At 48.4% G+C, this 24,640-nt stretch overlaps 2 protein-coding genes across 2 annotated transcripts in view; both read right to left on the bottom strand.

The window, feature by feature from the left end:
* The window catches only part of LOC118110203 (receptor-type tyrosine-protein phosphatase beta), a 30,875-nt gene extending 11,940 nt beyond the window's left edge, over positions 1-18,935 (bottom strand). Inside the window, exons 1-21 of the mRNA XM_035157881.2 lie at positions 18,188-18,935; positions 17,741-17,990; positions 15,321-15,602; positions 14,403-14,666; positions 13,691-13,954; positions 13,300-13,569; positions 12,940-13,206; positions 12,547-12,813; positions 11,359-11,622; positions 10,771-11,034; positions 9,676-9,939; positions 9,332-9,595; positions 8,812-9,081; positions 8,367-8,630; positions 4,459-4,725; positions 3,980-4,300; positions 1,283-1,561; positions 1,057-1,206; positions 509-761; positions 200-312; positions 25-130 (exon numbers count right to left, since the gene is read on the bottom strand). Coding sequence (XP_035013772.2) covers positions 25-130; positions 200-312; positions 509-761; positions 1,057-1,206; positions 1,283-1,561; positions 3,980-4,300; positions 4,459-4,725; positions 8,367-8,630; positions 8,812-9,081; positions 9,332-9,595; positions 9,676-9,939; positions 10,771-11,034; positions 11,359-11,622; positions 12,547-12,813; positions 12,940-13,206; positions 13,300-13,569; positions 13,691-13,954; positions 14,403-14,666; positions 15,321-15,602; positions 17,741-17,990; positions 18,188-18,739 — 5,495 coding nt within the window. The 5' untranslated portion in view covers positions 18,740-18,935. The remainder of the gene's footprint in view (positions 1-24; positions 131-199; positions 313-508; positions 762-1,056; positions 1,207-1,282; positions 1,562-3,979; positions 4,301-4,458; positions 4,726-8,366; positions 8,631-8,811; positions 9,082-9,331; positions 9,596-9,675; positions 9,940-10,770; positions 11,035-11,358; positions 11,623-12,546; positions 12,814-12,939; positions 13,207-13,299; positions 13,570-13,690; positions 13,955-14,402; positions 14,667-15,320; positions 15,603-17,740; positions 17,991-18,187) is intronic.
* A 2,014-nt stretch (positions 18,936-20,949) lies between these two features.
* LOC118109515 lies at positions 20,950-24,353 on the bottom strand. Its single transcript, XM_047339799.1, has 4 exons — positions 24,246-24,353; positions 22,077-22,472; positions 21,624-21,869; positions 20,950-21,083 (listed from the first exon to the last, which is right to left on the bottom strand). Exons 1-4 carry the CDS (start codon positions 24,289-24,291, stop codon positions 20,950-20,952), a joined length of 822 nt encoding a protein of 273 aa, XP_047195755.1. The 5' UTR covers positions 24,292-24,353.
* Positions 24,354-24,640: the final 287 nt, after the last annotated feature.

Raw genomic sequence — 24,640 nt, 5'->3', positions numbered from 1 at the left:
GTGTTACAGTGTGTGTAGACTCACACTTTGTGAGACTTGTATCTGCAGGCGAGCAGAGCGGTGACTCCGACCATCAGGACGATGAGGAACAGTCCGGTGCTGACGCCCTCGATGACGCCGCTCAGAGGTTCTGCACGACAACAACGTGTTTTATTCACACATCACATCTTCTCTCTGATTCTCCAGGTTTTCTGCTCACCTGCCTCCGTGACCACGGGCAGCGACAGGTACGTGTCAGCGAACAGAGGAGACGAGACGCTGGAGTCGCTCTTCTCGTCGTCAAACAGATGAGTGAAAGCTCGAACACTGAGTCTGAAGGACACACACATGATCTGTCACATCTGTCCACAGCCCGTGAGAGACAGCTCCCTCATGTCTGTCTCTTCTGTCTGTCTGAATCAAAGGATTGATTGATCTCACATTAAGTCCTCTCTCTACCCACGTCCCACCCTTCCACCAGCTAAACAAACGTCTGACTCACTATTTGTTCATTTCACTTCTTCAGTACCTGTAGGAGGTTTGAGGTTTCAGTGGTCCATCACAGAAGTGGATCAGGTCTCTGCTGGCCTCTGGGTCACAGGTCCCCCCCAGCGAGTCCATCCCCATCCCCAAACTGATCTGGAGGCTGTGGTGTCCGTCGGGGCCCTGGGTGCAGTGACTGGGGAAGTAGCTGGTCTGGTAGGACTTGATGGAGCTGTTGGACCTGTAGTCCAGGTAGGAGGGCAGAGGATGCTGCTGCTGCGGCTGCACGTTATCAAAACCTGACACACGTCAACACAACAAGCAGGTCATCAGCAGGTCAAATGATGTTTTCGTCTTTTACAAACTTGAATGCACTTATTGTAAGTCGCTTTGGATAAAAGCGTCAGCTAAATGAAATGTAATGTAATTACAGAACAACAGTCTTGATGTCGTGAGCTGATTGGGTTGTATCCAAGGAGGTGGAGCCAAAAAGAGAAACATTTTTAATGTTAAATAATGAATAAGGCTCCACCGCCTGAGATCGAATCAACCAATGAGCTGTGAGCTAGGCTCGGCTGCTGTCAGGGTCGGTACCTTCGGACTCCGTCACCACCACAGTGAAGAACCTGATGGCTCCGTTGACGTCACTGAACCAGCTGCAGTTAAATGTGAAGATGATGGACGACCTGGTGACCACAGCGGACTTATCACTGACCCGGACACTGAGCGGGGGGGCCGGGGGACCTGCAGAGTCATGTTTGAGAAAACTTTATCAGTTGTTCTGATGCTGTTTACACACGGCCCTGCTCCGTCCACTTACTGTCGATCATGGTGACCACGCTGTCCTCGGCCTCCTCGCTAGTCGTGGTGTCTGAGATCACCTTCACGGAGACGGTGTAGCGTTTGTGGGGCTCCAGCTGGGTAATGATGTAGGTGGTTGAGTTTCGCCCAGTGCGTCTGGAGTAGACCAGCTTCTGGGAGTCATGACGGAGACACTCGACGGTGTATGAGTCATAGTCGGCCAACGGAGGCGCCCACGAGCAGGAAATGGACGTGGAGCTCTGAGGGTGACAGTGGAGGCTGTGGACTCGCTCCGGTTCTACAACAGGAGACAAGGCACAGTGTCTGAACGTAACATCAGTTACTGCTGAGAAGAAGCCCGCTCATCATGCAAACATCAGATAGTTACATGTGCACCATGGACACGTCACACATGTCAGATTATTTTATGCAACTTCATTTTTTATAATATTGATGGGGTTCATGTTTATTGATTGGTTACGATTCATACAGGATTGGGGCGAGGGCTGGGTAATGTTAAAAAATGACCTGTACCGAAACAGATGCCTTGACTTCGATACCGAGCTGTTGGCTGATTGATCCTCAGGTTGAAAAGGCAGCAGCCAAGCGGCCTCACGGAGTCACACGGGAAACTTTCGAGTTGAGTCTGCTGAAGTTATGTTTGCACTGCGTGATTAATAAAATGATTCTGAAAAGCAACAGTACTCTGGCTGTGTGTGGGAGACCCCGGTGGCATGGTCATTTGCCACAATATATTATTGTATAAAGGCTTCAGCTAAATGATAAGTAATAATAATGTCAGAACGTTTTTGGTTAATGGCAGCCATGTTTGACCAATCCTGCTCATGTATAATAGAAATGTGTACGTCAGTCTCACAATGCTTTCTACCAAATTTGTGTTAAAGGGGACATAGCATGCCCATTTTACCACAAGTTGATATGGTTCCTTGGGGTCTTAATGAAATGTCTGTAACATACTTTGGTCAAAATACCACAAGGATCATTTCAAACAGCTTTTTACCCTGTATAAAACAGCCCTCCACAGAGCGACCTGTTTTGAGTGCCTGTTCCTTTAAATGCTAATGAGCCAGCTCCCCCTCCCCCCTCTCCCCCCATGATTTTAAACGATATAAATTACATATTTTATATGATATAAATTATCAAATATGTATCCCATACTTTGTATTCCCCTTCTGTTGTCCTGGAGTGCACTTGAGAACGGCCAGAGGTCACAGCAACCGAGCGTCCACCGCGGGCCGGACCGGTGAGACCACACTGAATCAATATGAATATTCATTTTATTGTAATAATCATTTCGATTTTTTTCAGACTTTTTCCTCACATGTCAGATTGTTTGTTTGAGTGTGGGGGACGGGGGCGGGGGGGGGGGGGGTGGGCCAAGACCATGTAGGGAGACTTCCAGTTCCTTGTTACGACACAATACCCAGGAAGCTCAATCGAGTCACTCAAGCATGACGTTTCTGACTTAGAGGAACTATAACAAAATGCGCGAGTGTTTTTCCCCAGAGTGTTTGGGTTGGTAGACATGAGCCAGATACCCACATTAACCTGTAGAAGCACTAACCAAGTGGAATTTGCATGATATGTCCCCTTTAATTGGATGAAAAACCAAAATGTAGATCTGACATTACTGTTTCTCAATTTATACAAATTAGCAGAAATCTAACGATTATTTTTGTATTACTTGATTTATATAATAATGAATTTATCAAAATTAAAAAATGTTAAACTCATTTATATTTATTGAATAATCTTCTCTTAAATACAAACAAATCTGACAAAAAAACAAGTATGAACTGCTAATCTGCCTTTTACAGTCCCATAACTCTCCAAAATAAAATGTGTGCAAGAGCTTGTTCCATTCAAGTAAAAGGAATGTATTAATCTAAAACCAAAGTAAAATTCAAGTAACTTTCTGGAGGAATATCAAAACACTATGTAAATTCAAGTTTAGCAGTCTATCAAACAGGAAGTGTACTCTTATAATTAAACAAATATTCTGTTCTCGTTTCAAGTAAAATAAGGTTTGCATACAATTAGCTGACGCTTTTATCCAAAGCGACTCACAATAAGTGCATCAACCATGAGGAACAAACCCAGAACAACAAGAATAGAGAAAGTACGCAGCCACCTTCCATACGACGCACGTATTTACATAATCGATTACGTTGATTATGCCAACTCGTCTCACAAGCTCTAGTTGCAACACTTTCTGTATGCGTTTCAAAATAAAACCACTCCAGCGTTTCTGTTGACGGAATCCGTGCTTTTGTTTAAAAAGGTTTTTGATTGTGAAATAGTTGCAGGAGAGGAAGATGCACAGCTTCATACTGTATAGTACTGGTATTTATTTGAGTAAAATTCAAGGCAAAGCCTATATGTAAAAACATTGTACTGCAGTAGCAGCTCCTCTGCAGAACATATTGTTGAACTGAAGCTAAATATTGTGCATTGAACAGATGCTGTAAATATGAATTGATATTAATGTGAATATTGTGCCTTTCTTTGTGTTTATTAATGCTCGTACATTCAGCCTTTAACAGAAATTGCAAAAAATAATAAATATGACCCCCTGATGTTTTTTTTGGAAGATATCAGGGTGGTAGATCTCTGCTTACGTTTGGAATTAAAAAGTGATCTTGTGCTCGAAAAGGTTGGTGACCACTGGTTAAGTGGTAAGGCTGCTGCCACCTACTGGTTCGGATGCTGTATTGGATGGGTGTGCTGTGGGTGGGCGTGGCCCCAGGCTCCGTGGCCCCAGGCTCCGGGGCCCCAGGCTCCGTGGCCCCGCTGACTGTGCGGAGGATGAAGGTGTAGAGGCGTCCGGGGAACATGTGCCTCAGGATGCGGCTGCCGGACGTCCGGCTGTGGTACGGGTTGATGACGGACAGCTGGTCCCCAGGGGTCCACTGCAGGTCGAAGTCGTCATAGTCAGAACCTGCGGGGCCGCTCCACGTGATCTCCAGCGACGTGTTGGTGACCCCCCCAAACCGGAAAGAAGTTGGAGGTCTCGGAGCTTTTGGGGGGGGGGGGGGCAGAGAGGAAGTGACATTAAAAAAACGTGTTTTATAAACTTTTAAACAAACAATCTGACATGTGAGGAAAAAGTCTGAAAAAAATCGAAATGATTATTACAATAAAATGAATATTCATATTGATTCAGTGTGGTCTCACCGGTCCGGCCCGCGGTGGACGCGCGGTTGCTCAGGTGTCCGCTCAGACTGAGGACCTCAGCTCGGTACCGTCGTCCTGGGACCAGATGTGAGAAGACGAACGCTGTGACCTCTGACCCCAGATGTTGCTCAGCTCGCCGCGAGCCGTTGGGATCATAGAGAGACAAAAGGAGTCCGCTCAGATCACCGGCGCCACGATTCCACTTCACCCACAAAATATCAGACTGGTTTCCAGTGCGAGTCGTCAGAGAGAGAACAGCTGCTGGAACTGAAGAGGAGAACATGGTTCTAACTCCAGAGAGGGAACCCATCAATCACCACCTGTCACCTCTCACCTGTCCTCCCTCTCACCTCTCACCTGTCCTCCCTGTCACCTCTCACCTGTCCTCCCTCTCACCTCTCACCTGTCCTCCCTCTCACCTCTCACCTGTCCTCCCTCTCACCTCTCACCTGTCCTCCCTCTCACCTCTCACCTGTCCTCCCTCTCACCTCTCACCTGTCCTCCCTCTCACCTGTCCTCTCTCTCATCTCTCACCTGTCCTCTCTCTCACCTCTCACCTGTCCTCCTCTCACCTGTCCTCTCTCTCACCTCTCACCTCCTCCCTGTCACCTCTCACCTGTCCTCCCTCTCACCTCTCACCTGTCCTCCCTCTCACCTCTCACCTGTCCTCCCTCACCTCTCACCTGTCTCCTCTCACCTCTCACCTGTCCTCCTCTCTCACCTCACCTGTCCTCCCTCTCACCTCTCCTGTCCTCCTCTCACCTCTCACCTCTCCTCCCTCTCACCTCTCACCTGTCCTCCCTCTCACCTCTCACCTGTCCTCCCTCTCACCTCTCACCTGTCCTCCCTCACCTCTCACCTGTCCTCCCTCTCACCTCTCACCTGTCCTCCCTCTCACCTCTCACCTGTCCCCCCTCTCACCTGTCCTCTCTCTCACCTCTCACCTGTCCTCTCTCTCACCTCTCACCTGTCCTCCCTGTCACCTCTCACCTGTCCTCCTGTCACCTCTCACCTGTCACCTCTCACCTCTCACCTGTCCTCCCTGTCACCTCTCACCTGTCCTCCCTGTCACCTCTCACCTGTCCTCCTGTCACCTCTCACCTGTCCTCTCTCTCACCTCTCACCTGTCCTCTCTCTCACCTCTCACCTGTCCTCCTCTCACCTCTCACCTGTCCTCCCTGTCACCTCTCACCTGTCACCTCTCACCTGTCCTCCCTGTCACCTCTCGCCTGTCCTCCTCTCACCTCTCACCTGTCCTCTCTCTCACCTCTCACCTGTCCTCCCTCTCACCTCTCACCTGTCCTCCCTGTCACCTCTCACCTGTCACCTCTCACCTGTCCTCCCTGTCACCTCTCACCTGTCCTCCCTCTCACCTCTCACCTGTCCTCCCTGTCACCTCTCACCTGTCACCTCTCACTGTCCTCCCTGTCACCTCTGCCTGTCCTCCCTCTCACCTCTCACCTGTCCTCCCTCTCACCTCTCACCTGTCCTCTTTCTCTCACCTCACCTGTCCTCCCTCTCACCTCTCACCTGTCTCCCTGTCACCTCTCACCTGTCCTCTCTCTCACCTCTCACCTGTCCTCTCTCTCATCTCTCACCTGTCCTCTCTCTCTCTCACCTCTCCTCCCTCTCACCTCTCACCTGTCCTCTCTCTCACCTCTCACCTGTCCTCTCTCTCACCTCTCACCTGTCCTCCTGTCACCTCTCACCTGTCCTCTCTCTCACCTCTCACCTATCCTCCCTCTCACCTCTCACCTGTCCTCTCTCACCTCTCACCTGTCCTCCCTCTCACCTCTCACCTGTCCTCTCTCTCACCTCTCACCTGTCCTCTCTCTCACCTCTCACCTGTCCTCTCTCTCACCTCTCACCTGTCCTCTCTCTCACCTCTCACCTGTCCTCCCTCTCACCTGTCCTCTCTCTCACCTCTCCCCTGTCCTCTCTCTCACCTCTCACCTGTCCTCCCTCTCACCTCTCACCTGTCCTCCCTGTCACCTCTCACCTGTCCTCTCTCTCACCTCTCACCTGTCCTCCCTCTCACCTCTCACCTGTCCTCTCTCTCACCTCTCACCTGTCCTCCTGTCACCTCTCACCTGTCCTCCTGTCCTCTCTCACCTGTCCTCCTCTCTCACCTCTCACCTGTCCTCCCTGTCACCTCTCACCTGTCCTCCCTCTCACCTCTCACTTGTCCTCCCTGTCACCTCTCACCTGTCCTCTCTCTCACCTCTCACCTGTCCTCTCTCTCATCTCTCACCTGTCCTCTCTCTCACCTCTCACCTGTCCTCCCTCTCACCTCTCACCTGTCCTCCCTGTCACCTCTCACCTGTCCTCCTGTCATCTCTCACCTGTCCTCCCTCTCACCTCTCACCTGTCCTCCCTCTCACCTCTCACCTGTCCTCCCTGTCACCTCTCACCTGTCTCCTCTCACCTGTCCTCCTGTCACCTCTCACCTGTCCTCCCTCACCTCTCACCTGTCCTCCCTCTCACCTCTCACCTCTCCTCCTGTCACCTCTCACCTGTCCTCCCTCTCACCTCTCACCTGTCCTCCCTCTCACCTCTCACCTGTCCTCCCTCTCACCTCTCACCTGTCCTCCCTCTCACCTCTCACCTGTCCTCCCTCTCACCTCTCACCTGTCCTCCCTCTCACCTCTCACCTGTCCTCCCTCTCACCTCTCACCTGTCCTCCCTCTCACCTCTCACCTGTCCTCCCTCTCACCTCTCACCTGTCCTCCCTCTCACCTCTCACCTGTCCTCCCTGTCACCTCTCACCTGTCCTCTCTCTCACCTCTCACCTGTCCTCCCTCTCACCTCTCACCTGTCCTCCCTGTCACCTCTCACCTGTCCTCCCTCTCACCTCTCACCTGTCCTCTCTCTCACCTCTCACCTGTCCTCCCTGTCACCTCTCACCTGTCCTCCCTGTCACCTCTCACCTGTCCTCCCTCTCACCTCTCACCTGTCCTCCCTCTCACCTCTCACCTGTCCTCCCTCTCACCTCTCACCTGTCCTCCTCTCACCTCTCACCTGTCTCCCTGTCCCCTCTCACCTCTCCCTCTCTCTCTCTGTCTCCTCTCACCTCTCACCTGTCCTCTCTCTCTCCTCTCTCCCTCCCCTCTCTCACCTCTCACCTGTCCTCCCTCTCACCTCTCACCTGTCCTCCCTCTCACCTCTCACCTGTCCTCCTGTCCCTCTCACCTGTCCTCCTCTCACCTCTCACCTGTCCTCCCTGTCATCTCTCACCTGTCCTCCCTCTCACCTCTCACCTGTCCTCTCTCTCACCTCTCACCTGTCCTCTCTCTCACCTCTCACCTGTCCTCCCTGTCACCTCTCACCTGTCCTCCTGTCATCTCTCACCTGTCCTCCTCTCTCACCTCTCCCTCTCTCTCACCTGTCCTCCTCTCACCTCTCACCTGTCCTCCCTGTCATCTCTCACCTGTCCTCTCTCTCCCTCTCACCTGTCCTCCTGTCCTCTCTCACCTGTCCTCCCTCTCACCTCTCACCTGTCCTCCCTGTCACCTCTCACCTGTCCTCCCTCTCACCTCTCACCTGTCCTCCCTGTCACCTCTCACCTGTCCTCCTCTCACCTCTCACCTGTCCTCCCTCTCACCTCTCACCTGTCCTCCTCTCACCTCTCACCTGTCCTCCCTCTCCTCTCACCCTGTCTCCCTGTCCTCACCTGTCCTCCCTCTCACCTCTCACCTGTCTCACCTCTCACCTGTCCTCCTGTCACCTCTCACCTGTCCTCCCTGTCACCTCTCACCTGTCCTCCTGTCACCTCTCACCTGTCCTCCCTCTCACCTCTCACCTGTCCTCCCTCTCACCTCTCACCTGTCCTCCCTGTCACCTCTCACCTGTCCTCTCTCTCACCTCTCACCTCTCACCTGTCCTCACCTCTCACCTGTCCTCCTTCTCACCTGTGCGGGCCCAGATGGAGGTCTGGTTGCTTTGGTCTCCGCTGTGGGTCAGGACCACCACCCTATAGGGGGCGCCGGGTATCAGACCATGAAAGGAGCACTGCTGACTGCTGGACTGGACTCGTTGTCTCTCCTGTAATGACTCGTCACTTTGATATAAGAGGATCTCGTAAAGCTCAAAGTCTCCCTCTGGTGGTGACCAGAGGAAAGACAGACTGGTGGTGGTATTGGACTTGATGGACAGGTCTGTGACGGCTGCAGGGCCTGATGGGAAGAGGAACAAACATCTGTGATGTTGTCTTCATGAGTTCACTGTGTGTAAACCTCAGACTAATAAAGTTTTAAAGGTCAGAGCTCATGTCAGATGTCAGAGGTCAAAGTTGAAAGAAACATGTCTTTCTGTCTTTTTCCGTCCTGTGTCTGAGCAGGAAACAGGAAGACTTACGTGTCCGAGACTCGGCACTGACCGCTGGACTGTGGACACCCCCGCTGGTGGTCTGGACCAGGACTCTGTACTTCTTTCCCGGAATAAGCCTGTGAAACCTGTAGCTGGTGCACCCAGCGTCCCGAGAGGAGTTGGTCACCAGGAAGCCTCTGTCGTCCAGAACCTGCAGGATGTATCCGTCAGCCACGCCCAGAGCTTCCTGCCAGCTCACCTGGAGGCTGCAGGTGGTGTGGAGGTTCTCCACCTGGAGCCCCGTCACTGCTGAGGGGACTGGACGCAAGGATTTTCATTTACTGACCACGAGATATCAGCAGAGACTCATGAAACAAAGTCACTGTCTTTTATAATGTGAGTTAACATTATTCCATCACCTACATACAGTACTGCAGTGTACAAGTGAGTACATGTGTGTACACACGTGTGTACACAGGTGTGTACAGGAGTATTTAGGTGTGTACATGTGAGTTCAGGTGTGTACATGTGAGTTCAGGTGTGTACAGGAGTGTTCAGGCGTTCTGACCTGTGCGTCCTGATGCTGTGTTGTTGTTGACCAGCTCTCCGCTCACTGACTGCACCATCACGTCGTACGTCTGTCCAGGCTGCAGGGAGCCAAAGGTCATCTGGTTCTGGTGTTTGAGGACACATCGGACATCTAGCTGTCTTCGGTCTCTGAACAGAAACACAGAGAACTTGTCCACGTCGCCCTCACCTGGCGTCCAGCTCACCTGCAAACTGCTGCTGTCTCCAGTGTTACTGACGTGGATGTTCTTGACTGTACTGGGAACTGAAGGGACAGAAGGACAGTGTGTGTTGATATCAGGTGTTAACAGCAGAGAAACCCCCCCATGCCGTGTGACCTCTGACCTGTGCGGCCTTCTATAAACTGGGCTCTCTGGTTGGGCCCACTGAAAGTTGACACCAGGATCTTGTAAAGACGTCCGGGCGTGAGCGACGACAGGACACACTCGCCCACGCTGCTGCCGAGAGTGATGGGAGGAAACACCTTCATGTCGTTAAACAGCAGCTGCACCTCGTAGTGATCCACGTCACCCAGAGCGGCCGACCACCTCACCCTCAGCTCCTCGCTCCCCCGTACAGCCATCGCCAGGAAACGCACCCCCGCCGGAACTAAAGCAAAGTCTGAGAGTGAGCTGCTGATTCACAGTGAGTGACAGGAAGCTGATTTTCATAATAATAATAATAATCTTTACATTCTAAAATAACCACGTGAATGAATCACCAACATCATGCCGATAAATCACATGCTAATGAGTAACATGCTAATCAGTGGCAGCTGGTTAATACAGGCGCTGGGGCTCCGCCCCCTCCAACCTCCTGAGAGGAAAAAGCCTGTATAGAAATGTTAAACATAATTTTATAATAATATTTTACTGGAACAATGCTCCTGATTTTTAAACTGTATTTGATTAATTTCTGTATAATTTACTCCTTGGTCGGGGCGCCAGACAAATGGGAGTGAATGTGGTCCTGAAACTTTTGTAAATCACGTGACCTGAGGCTGCTTTTTAATTGGTTGTTGCAGATTTTCCTTTAATCTAATGTGATTGGTCAACCCTCGATGCCGTCTCAGGTACGTCCCACGTCACTGAGTTACTTCCTATGTGGGCTGACTGGTAAAGTTATGGAGACTTCAGGTGGAACTGTGGTAAATCTGGTGATTTCTTTACAAAAACACCACAACAAGAAATAAAGAGGATAAAGGATCTTGGTCTTGATTCAGCAGCAAGTGATGAAGACGAGTTTACATACGGAGCTTTCTTCTGCTCTTGTTATGAGAAACATTGTTTGTCATTGTTTCAGGGGGATGAAACAATGAGATTGATATAAAAGCCTAACTGCTAAGCTAGTTAGCTTCTGTTATAATCTCTGATGACAGACAACTACAGGATCCGTTAGGTTGTTAACTGAACCTGAACAGGTAGGGCAGATGTCACTCACACGTCCGGCCGTGGGTCGAGGTGCTGGTTTCGTATTTCCCGCTGCGGGTGTTAACCAGCACGGTGTAGAGTCGGCCAGGCACCAGGTCGTTAAACACGCACTCGTTCTGCGTCTTCAGCACCGTCTGGTTCTGCAGGAACACATTGTTGTGTTTGATGAACACCTGGTACAGGTCGAAGTCTCCGGCCGCATGACGCCAGTAAACCCTCAGGTAGTCGTCCCGGGCAGCGTGGGTCGCCGTCGGGTTCTGGACCTTTGACGGCTCTGACAGAGGAGAGTGGACTACTGATCAGTACTGTGAAGTAGGCCAGTTTAGCTACTATTTTATTATTGTTAGTGTTACCATGACTATTTAAGATAAAGAACATTTACAGATCAAGATCCAAGTGGTCATTAGGAACTGAAACCAGGTGTGAAGATTAGAAACAGAAGTAAAATATAAAAACAATCGTTTTTTAATATTTCACTTCAGCCTGACACCACGACGACCAACGAAAAGCTCCACTACAGTTAGTTAATTAGACCATGAGGTGGGACGACCCTCGGTGGCACCTCCATAACCACAAACCCTGGAAATTAAGTTCTTACGTGTCCTTTCCTGGACGAAGGTGTGGTTGAGGTAGTTGCCGCTGCGGGAGCTGATGGAGATGTTGTAGAGTCGTCCGGACACCAGCGAGTTAAAAACACACTCGGGACTGGACTTAGACACAGCCAGCGTGTGAACTGGCTTCTCCCGGTCCCTCAGAGTCACCAGGTAACTGTCCACCTCACCTGCCGCTGGACGCCACGACACGCTAAGAAAATCGGTACGACCATTATTACTGACCGTCACCTCGCCCACGGCGGCTGGGACTGCAGGGAAATGAAAAGACCCATTATGATCACTGTAAGCACTGTTAGCAGATTACCTGATCACTATAACAGAATCATTTAAACAGCATTTGTATAGGAACGATTCTGTCCCGAGCTTTTTGATCCATATAAACGGTTGATGACTTTATCCGATTTCTACTTTCCAGACCTTTAAGACATATCTCACGTATCAAAGTTAACGTTGGTGTTGATACAGTATTACAGTGAAAAAAATGAAACACTAACAACATTAAGGCAAAAGTAAAATAAACTGAGGAACTTTAATTCAATCAGCAGAAAGTAAAAAAGGTTTCAGGGCATTTTTCTGTTTCCAATTGTTATTTATAACTTACTTACTTCAACTTATATATAACGTTATAATTTGTAACTTCCTGACAAATTCCTGGTTTTTAATAATATCCTGCTTTTAGATTAACACGCACACAAACAATCATACACAAAGTGCGCGACAAGTTCGACGTTGAAAACAAACTGGAACACAATCACATGTTGTGGTATTGTTTGTTGGTGTGTTGTTACATAACAACACAGAGTTTGTGTGTGTGTGTGTTCAGTAAAATGTTCATTGTGTAACGTTTACTCGCCCTCGCAGAAACTTAAGCTTCGACCTGTGAAGTGACATCATTATTTGTCGCCACCAATCAGAGCAGTTTCAGTCATATGTCCTCACTGTGACCTCTGACCTCTGTGACCTATGACCTCTGACCTTTGGGCGCTTCATTTTTGAGTCCAACTGAACGTTTGTACCAAATGTGACGAAACTCCCTCAAGATTTTCCTGAGTTGTACTAATTGAACTAATCATTGATTTCTCTGTTAAATGTCAGAAAATGTCGAAATATAGATTCTCAGGTCATTGGTTAGATCCTGATCAACTGTTCTCAGTTTGGGGGTGGGGTCTTACCGGTGCGTCCCTCTGCCACTGTCTGTCTGGAGGCGTGTCCAGCTCTGACCGTGGTCAACACAACGCGGTACAGCGATCCGGCTCTAAGAGCGTGGAAGGTGACGGCGGTGGAGTTGGCGTCCACGCTCTCATTCTTGATGACGCTACTGTCGTGGACGAGCAGGAGACGATACGAGTCCAGATCTCCATACGCTCGTTCCCACAGAGCCTGAAGGCTGTCGATGGTTCCAAGGTTAGAGAGCCTCAGCACGCCGACCTGCGCCGGAGCTGAGAGACACACACACATACATCACACACACATCACACACACATACATCACACACACAACAATCAAACAGGAACCACACAACCTTCCCACTTTCTTTCCTCCTGTGGAAGAAAAAGAAGTTGTACCTGTCCGAGCCGTCACAGAGGCAGAGCTGCTCAGGTTTCCGCTGTTGGTCGTCACGGTGACGGTGTAGCGGCGTCCAGACGTCAGGAGGATGAAGGTGCACTCTGTGGAATCCCAGGGGAGGAGCCTCTGAGCCACCTCGGAGGCGGAGTCTGCTTCCCTGACGACCACAGTGAAGCCGTCCCACTGACCGATGGGTGGAGTCCACAGGACGCTCAGAGACGTTTGATCAACGTGACGGACGAGCAGCTGCTGCACAGGACGAGGAGCTGGAGGGAATCAATCAACCAATCAAAAATATGATTCATTTAACTTTGAACTTTAAAGACACAGGATGTTAACTTTTGTAAATATGAACTCACCCAGCTGTCCATAACAGAACGCAGTATTAACCATAACGCCACTGTGAACCGTGACCTCTGCCCTGTAGAGCCGTCCTGGCACCAGGCCGAGGACGGAGAAGACAAACTGAACGCTCAGTTTATTCACAGTCATGTTCACCAGAACCACTGAGTCATTCCACAGCAGAACGCTGTAGTTCTCCCAGTCACCTGAGGGGGGCGCCCAGCTGAGCCTCAGTGACCTGCCGTCACCGAGAGGAGACATGGAGAGAGACGACACTGGGCGAGGGACTGACGCACAGCGAGGGGGGGGCAGTCGTTAGACAAGAAGAAAACACAGAGCTCAGTGTTTTTATCATGATGATGTCATTATGATGTCATCAAGTCGTCATGATACACCTGACTTACTCACCCGTTCTCCCTCTGGTCCCGGTCTCCGTACTCTGACCTCCGGCTGTGCTCTTGATTGACAGCTGGTAGCTGCGTCCGGGCGTCAGACCGCCCAACACCACCCGAGTGATGTTGGGCAGGAGGTGGCGCTGCTGCAACGTTGATCCCAGAGCTGATAGGGTAAGCAGGTAGATGTCCACGCCCCCTACAGGTGAGAGCCAGGAGGCGAGCAGAGTGACGGAGCTGCTGTTGTTGTCGAGTGTCAGACGAGTCACAGCTGCAGGAACTGAAACGAAATCACGTTTCTTTAACCAACATTAAAGAGTGAGTCTGTGTTCAACAGGAGAGGCTCGAGGAAGAAGCCTTGAGGAACTCCCATACATGATGATGTCACAATGACGTCAACGTAGCGTACATCACTGAGAAGAGTCAAAATACTTCATGAGGATTCACATCAGTTCTGGATTGTGTCAGAACTAATTCTTATGTTTACATGGGCGTGTCCATGTGAAAGTACAAGGTTGTGTCTCATTTAAATGTTGCTGCCGCAAAGAATTGTGGGGCGGCAATTTTCTCTTTTCCTTTCATATATGATGGCCCAGTGTTTCCTCTGCTAAAGGAAAAAAGTTAGGAAGCACTGAAGCACTGGAGCTCATTTCCTCATCATATATATGTGATGTGAATAAGCTCTAAAAGCTAAGTCTGGAGCTACAAAAACATCCCATAATATGCACCTGTGACAGCCTGTATGGAGGCGGAGCTCTGCAGGCCGACAGCCTCTGTCACCACGGTGATGGTATAGCGGGTCCCTGGTTGCAGACTGTCCATCTCAGCAGACGTCACTGTGTTTTGTAGAGTGACGTTCTTCGACAGAACCCCGTCCTGATCCGTCAGCAGAACCACGAACTGCTCGGTTCGTCCCGGACCCGCCTGCCACGACACCCCGAGGCTGTGGAAGGACGATGACACCACCTGGAGGCCACGGACAGAGGAGGGAGCTGCACGGGAAAGAGGAAGTAATCACTTCTTTGACCTCAGTAAAAGTACTTCATTTCATAATTACAAGCATATAAGTAGAATATATATATTCAGTATTAAAGTCATCTGTGTATATTATATATACATTTATATCATTAGATTATAGAAATGTGTGTGCAGCATTTTATAGTTCCTGAATAAATCAAGATTTTTATTATTGAGAAAGATTATAATAATAATAATAAACATTATTTGCAAAGCACCTTTCATGCAAGAAACGCTCAGTGTTTTACATACAAAATACATAAAAATAAAAACATGTTAAAATGATTTCAAGAAACATATGAACATATTAAAATGACATTTAATAGGAAAGGAAACCATAACAAATAACAAATGTAATACATAAAAAAATGCATAAAAACAGAAGAGAAAGAACGGGATAAAAAATGTAAGTGTGAGTATAAGATGTATTTAATGTCTGAAGACTGAACGATCTTCTCTCATAACTCGCTGCCGTCTGTTCCACAACTTCAACATTTATAAAAGCTGTGTTTCGATTGACACAAACTTTATCAGCTAAAAATATTTACAATTATATATAACCTTTATATCAATGTTCATATTAACAACCACACATGAATTTCTCAAACAGAGACTTTCATGTACATTACCTGTAGTTGCCGTGGTAACGACAGGTGCAGCGCTCTTGTTACCGGACGTCGCCACCACGCTGACCGTGTACAGAGAACCAGGAAGCAGTGAGCTAAACCCAGACCGAGGGACTGCAGAGTCCATGATTCTGGTCCTGGTCCTGGATCCAGAGCTGCTGTCCTCCAGACTCACATCGTACCAGTCCACATGACCGGCAGAGCGAGACCACAACACCGTCAGACCCAAAGAACCAGCATGGACCTGGTTTAGCTGGACCTCCAGACGAGCCGGACCGACTGGGTCTGAGACAAGAGAAACTTTCCATCATCAGCTTCTGTTGCCTTGTGGTGATCAGATGTAAAGTTTCATCTTGACTTTGAACCTGATCCAGAGCCTGATCCTCTTCACATCAACTTTAAACAATTGTCTCATGAAGAAGAAACAACATGTAGTTTTTTATCATGACACTGTTCAACTAATCAGACTGTGATCCGGAACCAGAACCTGATTCTGATTGTTCTGGGTCTTATTTTGTCATGGAGACAGTGCGACTCTGGACAGGAAACAGAAAAAAAGGAGGGGCAGGACGTGGAGGAGACCCCCCCTGGTTTCCTCCATCAGGACACTTCCTGTTTCCTGTTTCAACTCAGTGACGCCTCAAGGCTGTGAAGAGAATCAAACCTGCTGTTGTCATGGTAACCACAGTGTACAGACACATCACCTTGAGGATTGGAGGAGACGCTGGAAAACCAACACTTCTTAGAAAACAGGAAGCGGCTGTGTCCTCAACCAATCAGGAAGCAACAGACACACACAAACACTTTGGACTAACACACGTCGTCCATGTCCGGACGTTACTTCTGCACATGCTCAGTTTCTGCTGTTGGTTCAGACTTCTTCTTTGTTTGATATATTGTGGAGTGGCAACGTCAAGGTGCATCACCTCCATCTACTGCTGTTCTTTTCTGTCCTTTTTCATTACTTACTACTGAGAGCTTTCTAAACTCTTCTTGTGTCGAGATCAAAGACTGTAAATATGACGACACGTCTCTTAACCCTGAAGCTGTGAGGTTCGTAGAACAAGGTTTAGAAAGAGGAACTACAGGCCAATAGCACTGACATCACAGTAATGTGATGATGCAGGAAGATTAGTGTTTTATATGAAAGCAGAGGAATCTTATCTCACCATCCGAGTGGATAGGAGGGAAGATGGACCATGGTCACATGTTTGGAAAGAGGTTAATAAAGAGTCTGTGATGTTTTTAGATGTAGAAAAGTCATATGATATAGTTTGGAAGGATTACTGATTAAATGAAATATGATAGCAGTACTGTTGTTGTGTTGATGTGTTCAGTTCCATCAGCATCTGTTGTCCTTGTGTCCTGGGAGAGGATCCTCACATGGGACTGAGCTTTGTTCACTGATCAGAAAGTTTCTCTGTAGTTTGACTCTAGTTGAGTTAAGAACAGAGGAAGTTGCTCCTTGTTAACATCTGTGAGACAAACTGGGATTTGGGAATATATAGAAATAAAATGTGATGATTGATTGATTGATTGATTGATTGACAAATAGAGGAGTCAGTGGAGCATGTGATGTTTTACTGTGATAGGTATGTTAGAGAAGGAGAAAAGATAAATAGAGGAATTTCAAAGCATTGAGTGAAGAACTTTTATTATTGGAATAGAGAGAATGCTCCATTATCTGAGGGAGACATGATAAGACAGAAGAATTGAATATGACCCAGATAACTGTGATTAACACTCCAACACAGTAGGTGACCATCCACCATTAGACCAAAGGAGAAGAAGAATCTATGCAGGACAGGCTGAGCAGGGAAGAGGAGGCAGATCCATTAGATGGCGGTGGTGCACCTTGGTGTTAGTTGCCACCCGCCAATAAACCCAACAAAGAATAAGACACTGCCATCTTATGGTGAGGATGTAATTTGCAGTCAGAGTCTGTGCAGTAGTGATCGTGGGGTGGAGCCGGTGTATCGAGGTCCCGCCCATACATGTGCGCAACCAATCAGGAGTCAGACTCATAAATAACTAATTAAAACCAAACTGATCAGAAACACTTGAACAAACATCAGCGAGATAAGAACGACCTGAAATGACAGAAACATCTTTGACAAACATTTATTTAACATCTACTTTGAGTTTTTAGTTTGGTCCATGTCCCATCTGCTAACATGGAGGAGGAGGAGTGATTTATGACCTATACTGCAGCCAGCCTCCAGGGGGCGATGGAGATGATTTGGCTTCACTTTTGGGAGCCGTCATGTCGAGCATCTTTATTTACAGTCCGTGGTCAAAACTACCATGGAAACCGTGACGTAATTTTAGGATCAAATAATCAAAGATTTATAGTTTCTCCACCACATGGAAGAAGAAGAAGAAGAAGAAGAAGAAGAAGAAGACGACGACAGGAGAGTTCTTACCTGTACGTACGGACTTGTTGCTCTTCTCGCCGTCCTTCCTTGAAATCACTGTTAACTCATACAAAGTTCCAGGTTTCAGACCTTCCACCCGACAAAGGAAGCCGTTTTCTCCAAAGGCATCACAGTCGCTGGACTCCTCCCCGTTAACCACGCTAAAGTTACAGGACACACCCCCGGTGGTCAGTGCCAGCTCCGCCCAGTGAGAACCAGAGCCGACCTCACTCACGATCACTGAGCAGCGGGAAACCGTCTGAAACAGGAAGTGATGAAAGCTCAGGTGAATGTGACATCATCACAGTTTATAAAGGTCATTGTTAATGTCTCTAACGTCAGATCACGTTTCCTGCTCTGATCTGTGGCTTATCCCCATGAACAGTAGCCAGGTACTTTTACTATGAAAGACAGGTACTTTTACTATAAAAGGCAGACACCCAGATGGAGACTTACAGGTGGAGCTGAGCTGAGCTCTGACGTCATTGGAGGAACACTCGTGGTCGTTATTGCAGTGGCTCTAGTGATGGTGGGTGGTGTGGTTTGGATGGTTTCCGTGGAGACAGACGTGGTGACACGCATGGTTTGGATGGTCGTCATCATGGTTTCCGTAGTGACGGATGTGGCGGTGGCTATGCGTGTGTTTGTCGGACTTGTGGGTGGGACCATTGGGTCTGAGGTCGTGAGACTTACAGTTGTTGGAGATGTGGGCAGAGCCAACATGGCTGGAGGGGTGGAGCTCGCTGAGCTTTCTGTCTGTAGCATGAACGTAACTCCAGGTGCATTCTGGGAGTAGGTGGGCGTGGCTGGAGGATGCATCTCCATGGTTGATGTGGATGTTTGTTGTTTTGATGGAGCTTCAGTCGTGTCGTCATAGTTGAAGGTGAAATCTGTGAAGGACCTGTTGGCGTCAGTCCCTAGATTGGGGACGTTTCTCCGTGAAGGACTCTGTGACGTGTCCGTGGTCGTCTCCGTGGTGACCTCTGTCAGACCGTTAGCAGACGTCATTGCTGCGACTGAAGTCGAAACGTCAGAATTTAAACCTGTAACCGACCTCCGGGTCCGAGGTTTGGTGACATTGACCACATCCGTCGAAGCTCTGCTGGTTACTGAGTCCGTGACATGTGAGTCAGTGACGTGTGAGTCAGTGACGTGTGAGTCAGTGACGTGTGAGTCCGTGACATGTGAGGCAGTGACATGTGAGCTGTGACATGTGAGGCAGTGAATGTGAGTCTGTGACATGTGAGGCAGTGAAATGTGAGTCTGTGACATGTGAGTCAGTGAAATGTGAGTCTGTGACATGGAGTCTGTGACATGTGAGTCAGTGACATGTGAGTCTGTGACATGTGAGTCAGTGACATGTGGGGACTGTGAGGCAGTGACATGTGGCAGTGACATGTGGGGCAGTGACATGTGGGGCAGTGACATGTGGGTCAGTGACATGTGAGGCAGTGACATGTGAGGCAGTGACATGTGAGTCTGTGACATGTGAGGCAGTGACATGTGGGGCAGTGACATGTGAGTCTGTGACATGTGAGTCAGTGACATGTGAGTCTGTGACATGTGAGGCAGTGACATGTGAGGCAGTGACATGTGAGTCTGTGACATGTGAGTCAGTGACATGTGAGTCTGTGACATGTGAGTCAGTGACATGTGAGGCAGTGACATGTGAGGCAGTGACATGTGAGTCAGTGACATGTGAGTCTGTGACATGTGAGTCTGTGACATGTGAGGCAGTGACATGTTCTTGCATGGGCAGTGACATGTGAGTCTGTGACATGTGAGCCAGTGACATGTGGGGCAGTGACATGTGAGTCAGTGACATGTGAGTCTGTGACATGTGAGGCAGTGACATGTGGTCTGTGACATGGAGGCAGTGACATGTGAGGCAGTGACATGTGAGTCAGTGACATGTGAGGCAGTGACATGTGAGGCTGTGACATGTGAGGCTGTGACATGTGAGTCAGTGACATGTGAGTCAGTGACATGTAAGTCTGTGACATGTGATCCAGTGACATGTGAGTCTGTGACATGTGAGGCAGTGACATGTTGGGCAGTGACATGTGAGTCAATGACATGTGAGTCTGTGACATGTGAGTCTGTGACATGTGAGTCTGTGACATGTGAGTCAGTGACATGTGGGTCAGTGACATGTGAGGCAGTGACATGTGGGCAGTGACATGGTCAGTGACATGTGGGGCAGTGACATGTGAGTCTGTGACATGTGAGTCAGTGACATGTGAGTCAGTGACATGTGAGGCAGTGACATGAGTGTGATGCAGTGACATGTGAGGCAGTGACATGTGGCAGCGACATGTGAGTCTGTGACATGTGAGGCTGTGACATGTGAGTCAGTGACATGTGAGGCAGTGACATGTGGGGCAGTGACATGTGAGTCTGTGACATGTGAGTCAGTGACATGTGAGGCTGTGACATGTGAGTCAGTGACATGTGGGGCAGTGACATGTGGGGCAGTGACATGTGGTGTGACATGTGAGTCAGTGACATGTGAGGCAGTGACATGTGAGTCAGTGACATGTGAGGCTGTGACATGTGAGTCAGTGACATGTGGGGCAGTGACATGTGAGGCAGTGACATGTGGGGCTGTGACATGTGAGTCAGTGACATGTGAGGCTGTGACATGTGAGTCAGTGACATGTGAGGCTGTGACATGTGGGGCAGTGACATGTGAGTCGTGACATGTGAGTCAGTGACATGTGAGTCTGTGACATGTGAGTCAGTGACATGTGAGTCTGTGACATGTGAGTCTAATGTGAGGCAGTGACATGAGTCTGCATGTGGCAGTGACATGTGGGGCAGTGACATGTGAGTCTGTGACATGTGAGGCAGTGACATGTGAGTCCATGACATGTGGGCAGTGACATGTGATCAGTGACATGTGGGGCAGTGACATGTGAGTCAGTGACATGTGAGGCAGTGACATGTGAGGCAGTGACATGTGGGGCAGTGACATGTGAGGCAGTGACATGTGAGTCTGTGACATGTGAGGCAGTGACATGTGAGGCAGTGACATGTGAGTCTGCGACATGTGAGTCTGCGACATGTGAGTCAGTGACATGTGAGTCAGTGACATGTGAGTCTGTGACATGTGAGTCTGTGACATGTGAGGCAGTGACATGTGAGTCTGTGACATGTGAGGCAGTGACATGTGGGGCAGTGACATGGAGTCTGTGACATGTGAGTCCATGACATGTGAGTCAGTGACATGTGGCAGTGACATGGGGCAGTGACATGTGGGTCTGTGACATGAGCGGCTGAGCATGCATGTGAATGTGAGGGCAGTGACAGTGGCGTGACATGTAAGGCTGCGACATGTAGGCAGACAGTGAGGCTGTGACATGTGGGCTGTGACATGTGAGTCAGTGACATGTGAGTCTGTGATGTTTGGGGCGTGACATGTGGGCAGTGACATGTGGGGCAGTGACATGTGAGTCAGTGACATGTGAGTCTGTGATGTTTGGGGCAGTGACATGTGGGGCAGTGACATGTGGGGCAGTGACATGTGAGGCAGTGACATGTGAGTCCATGACATGTGAGGACGTGGCATGTAGATCTGTGACATGTGAGTCTGTGACATGTGAGTCTGTGACTTGTGAGTCTGTGACTTGTGAGTCTGTGACATGTGAGTCCGTGACATGTGAGTCTGTGACTTGTGAGTCAGTGACTTGTGAGTCTGTGACTTGTGAGTCCATGACATGTGAGGCAGTGACATGTGAGTCCATGACATGTGAGGACGTGGCATGTAGATCTGTGACATGTGAGTCTGTGACATGTGAGTCTGTGACATGTGAGTCAGTGACATGTGAGTCAGTGACATGTGAGTCTGTGACATGTGAGTCAGTGACATGTGAGTCTGTGACATGTGAGTCAGTGACATGTGAGTCAGTGACATGTGAGTCTGTGACATGTGAGTCAGTGACATGTGAGTCTGTGACATGTGAGTCAGTGACATGTGAGTCTGTGACATGTGAGTCAGTGACATGTGAGTCTGTGATGTTTGGGGCGGTAACACATCCGCTGACTATGTGGTTGTGTGATGATTCTGTGGTCGCAGGACGTCTGGCTGAGCTGCTGAGTCGTTGCGGTTCACGTGTGGACGAATAGAAGAGGGTGGAGTCTGAGAAAAGAAAACATTTAAAAACACTCAGTAGAAATATTAAGTAACTTAAAATGGAGTACAGTACTGAATGTACTTAGTTACTTTGAAGTAGAGACTTTACGTTATTTTAATGCTGTGTAATCACCGTGTACTGCTGGGCGTGTCAGTGTACTGTGACATCACAGCTGGGCGTATGTATAGAATCGAAATGGCTCCTGAACTCACCTGTGTCAGGACATAACGACGTCAGCAGCTCGTTTCCTTCTGCGTCCACATCGTACTTCCTCCACCCTGACACCTGCAGGTTTCCTTCAACCACCACGCGTGACCCGAGCTTCTTCAGGTACATGTGTGTCTCAGCCAATCCAAACGCTCCCTCGGAGCAGCTCCACCCCGGCGCTCCGCTGCAGTCGCTGAGTTTGGTGAGGCGGGTGTGGGGGGGCAGCTGAGGGCTCCCATTGGCCCAGAGACACCTGGAGGACTGAGTGTGGACCAGTCTGCCCCCACCTGTCCACGCCCACTGGTGGGCGGGGTTAGTGACATCACACCGTCCCAGGACGATGACCTGACTTTGTGTCGTCAGACAAAACCTCCAGGGGGCGACAGTGATGAGGAAACCAGCTGTGAGGAAATCATCATCTTCATCATCATCTTCATCATCATTAATAGGGAAGATGATGATGGTGATAATGATGATGAAGAAGCTGATGATGATGAAAATAAAGATAGTGATGAAGATGATGATGATGAAAATAAGGATGATGATGAAGATGATGATGAAAATAAAGATGATGAAGATGAAGATGATGAAAATGATGACGTTCTACTTCTGCAATCTCAGGCTATAACAATCAATATTTCATTGCTTGATTATTGACAAACCGCTGATGATGATAATGATGATGATGATCTAGAGCTACATTCTAACAGAGGAACAACATGAGGTTGTAAAGGTTCTAACAGAACACAAGGTTGTAAAGGTTCTAACAGAGGAACAACATGAGGTTGTAAAGGTTCTAACAGAACACAAGGTTGTAAAGGTTCTAACAGAGGAACAACATGAGGTTGTAAAGGTTCTAACAGAACACAAGGTTGTAAAGGTTCTAACAGAGGAACAACATGAGGTTGTAAAGGTTCTAACAGAACACAAGGTTGTAAAGGTTCTAACAGAGGAACAACATGAGGTTGTAAAGGTTCTAACAGAACACAAGGTTGTAAAGGTTCTAACAGAGGAACAACATGAGGTTGTAAAGGTTCTAACAGAACACAAGGTTGTAAAGTTCTAACAGAGGAACACATGAGGTTGTAAAGGTTCTAACAGAACACAATGTTGTAAAGGTTCTAACAGAGGAAAACATGAGGTTGTAAAGGTTCTAACAGAACACAAGGTTGTAAAGGTTCTAACAGAGGAACAACATGAGGTTGTAAAGGTTCTAACAGAACACAAGGTTGTAAAGGTTCTAACAGAGGAACAACATGAGGTTGTAAAGGTTCTAACAGAACACAAGGTTGTAAAGGTTCTAACAGAGAAACAGAACATGATGTTGTAAAGGTTCTAACAGAGAAACAGAACATGATGTTGTAAAGGTTCTAACAGAGAAACAGAACACGAGGTTGTAAAGGTTCTAACAGAGAAACAGAACACAAGGTTGTAAAGGTTCTAACAGAACACGAGGTTGTAAAGGTTCTAACAGAGAAACAGAACACGAGGTTGTAAAGGTTCTAACAGAACACAAGGTTGTAAAGGTTCTAACAGAGAAACAGAACACGAGGTTGTAAAGGTTCTAACAGAACACGAGGTTGTAAAGGTTCTAACAGAGAAACAGAACACATGGTTGTAAAGGTTCTAACAGAGAAACAGAACACGAGGTTGTAAAGGTTCTAACAGAACACAAGGTTGTAAAGGTTCTAACAGAGAAACAGAACACAGGTTGTAAAGGTTCTAAAGAACACGTTGAAGGTTCTAAGAACAGAACACAAGGTTGTAAAGGTTCTAACAGAGAACAGAACACAAGGAGGTTGTAAAGGTTCTAACAGAACACAAGGTTGTAAAGGTTCTAACAGAGAAACAGAACATGATGTTGTAAAGGTTCTAACAGAGGAACAGAACACGAGGTTGTAAAGGTTCTAACAGAACACAAGGTTGTAAAGGTTCTAACAGAGAAACAGAACACGAGGTTGTAAAGGTTCTAACAGAGAAACAGAACACAAGGTTGTAAAGGTTCTAACAGAACACGAGGTTGTAAAGGTTCTAACAGAGAAACAGAACACGAGGTTGTAAAGGTTCTAACAGAGAAACAGAACACGAGGCTGTAAAGGTTCTAACAGAGAAACAGAACACGAGGCTGTAAAGGTTCTCCTCCCTGTTCCTCATCATGTCAGACGTGTACTCACACACGCGGCTGAAGCTCAGGAGCAGAACCAGCGTCAGAACGTCCATGTTTCAGAGTTTTTCACATGAAGTGAAGTGTCGCAGGGAAACTGGTCTGAAACAGGAAACAGTCCGAGAGCTGCTTCCTTCTATTGTTTCACTGTGAAGGAAATACCACGTCCATCCTTGAAGAGGAGGAGACATTAACATACACACACACACACACATTATCATTATTGTCAGGCTATACAACATCCATGGCCTGATGGGATATGCAGTTCTGGGTAAAGGCCTGAACTTCTGTAACTGTGGAGCAGTGGTTCCACTCTGACCTCTGACCTCCTGAGACCAGACAACGTCAGCAGTGATGAAAATGTTTCAGTGGAGCGTTGTGGTGAAGGATGATTTAGATTTATTG

This window comes from Hippoglossus stenolepis, chromosome 5 (assembly GCF_022539355.2).
Source record: "Hippoglossus stenolepis isolate QCI-W04-F060 chromosome 5, HSTE1.2, whole genome shotgun sequence".
NCBI lineage: Eukaryota > Metazoa > Chordata > Actinopteri > Pleuronectiformes > Pleuronectidae > Hippoglossus > Hippoglossus stenolepis.
The sequence above is the reverse complement of the archived record's forward strand: the minus strand, read 5'-3'. Positions and strand labels throughout refer to the sequence as shown.

Excerpts from the sequence above, each read along its gene's own strand:
- LOC118109515 (XM_047339799.1), bottom strand. The coding sequence starts at position 24,291 with ATGGACGTTCTGACGCTGGTTCTGCTCCTGAGCTTCAGCCGCGTGT. Across the intron at positions 22,473-24,245 it reads CCTGAGCTTCAGCCGCGTGT|CTGGTTTCCTCATCACTGTC; the intron begins GTGAGTACACGT and ends ATTTCCTCACAG. Across the intron at positions 21,084-21,623 it reads TGTCACTGACTCACATGTCA|CCTCACTGTCTGCCTACATG; the intron begins CTGACTCACATG and ends CACATGTCACAG.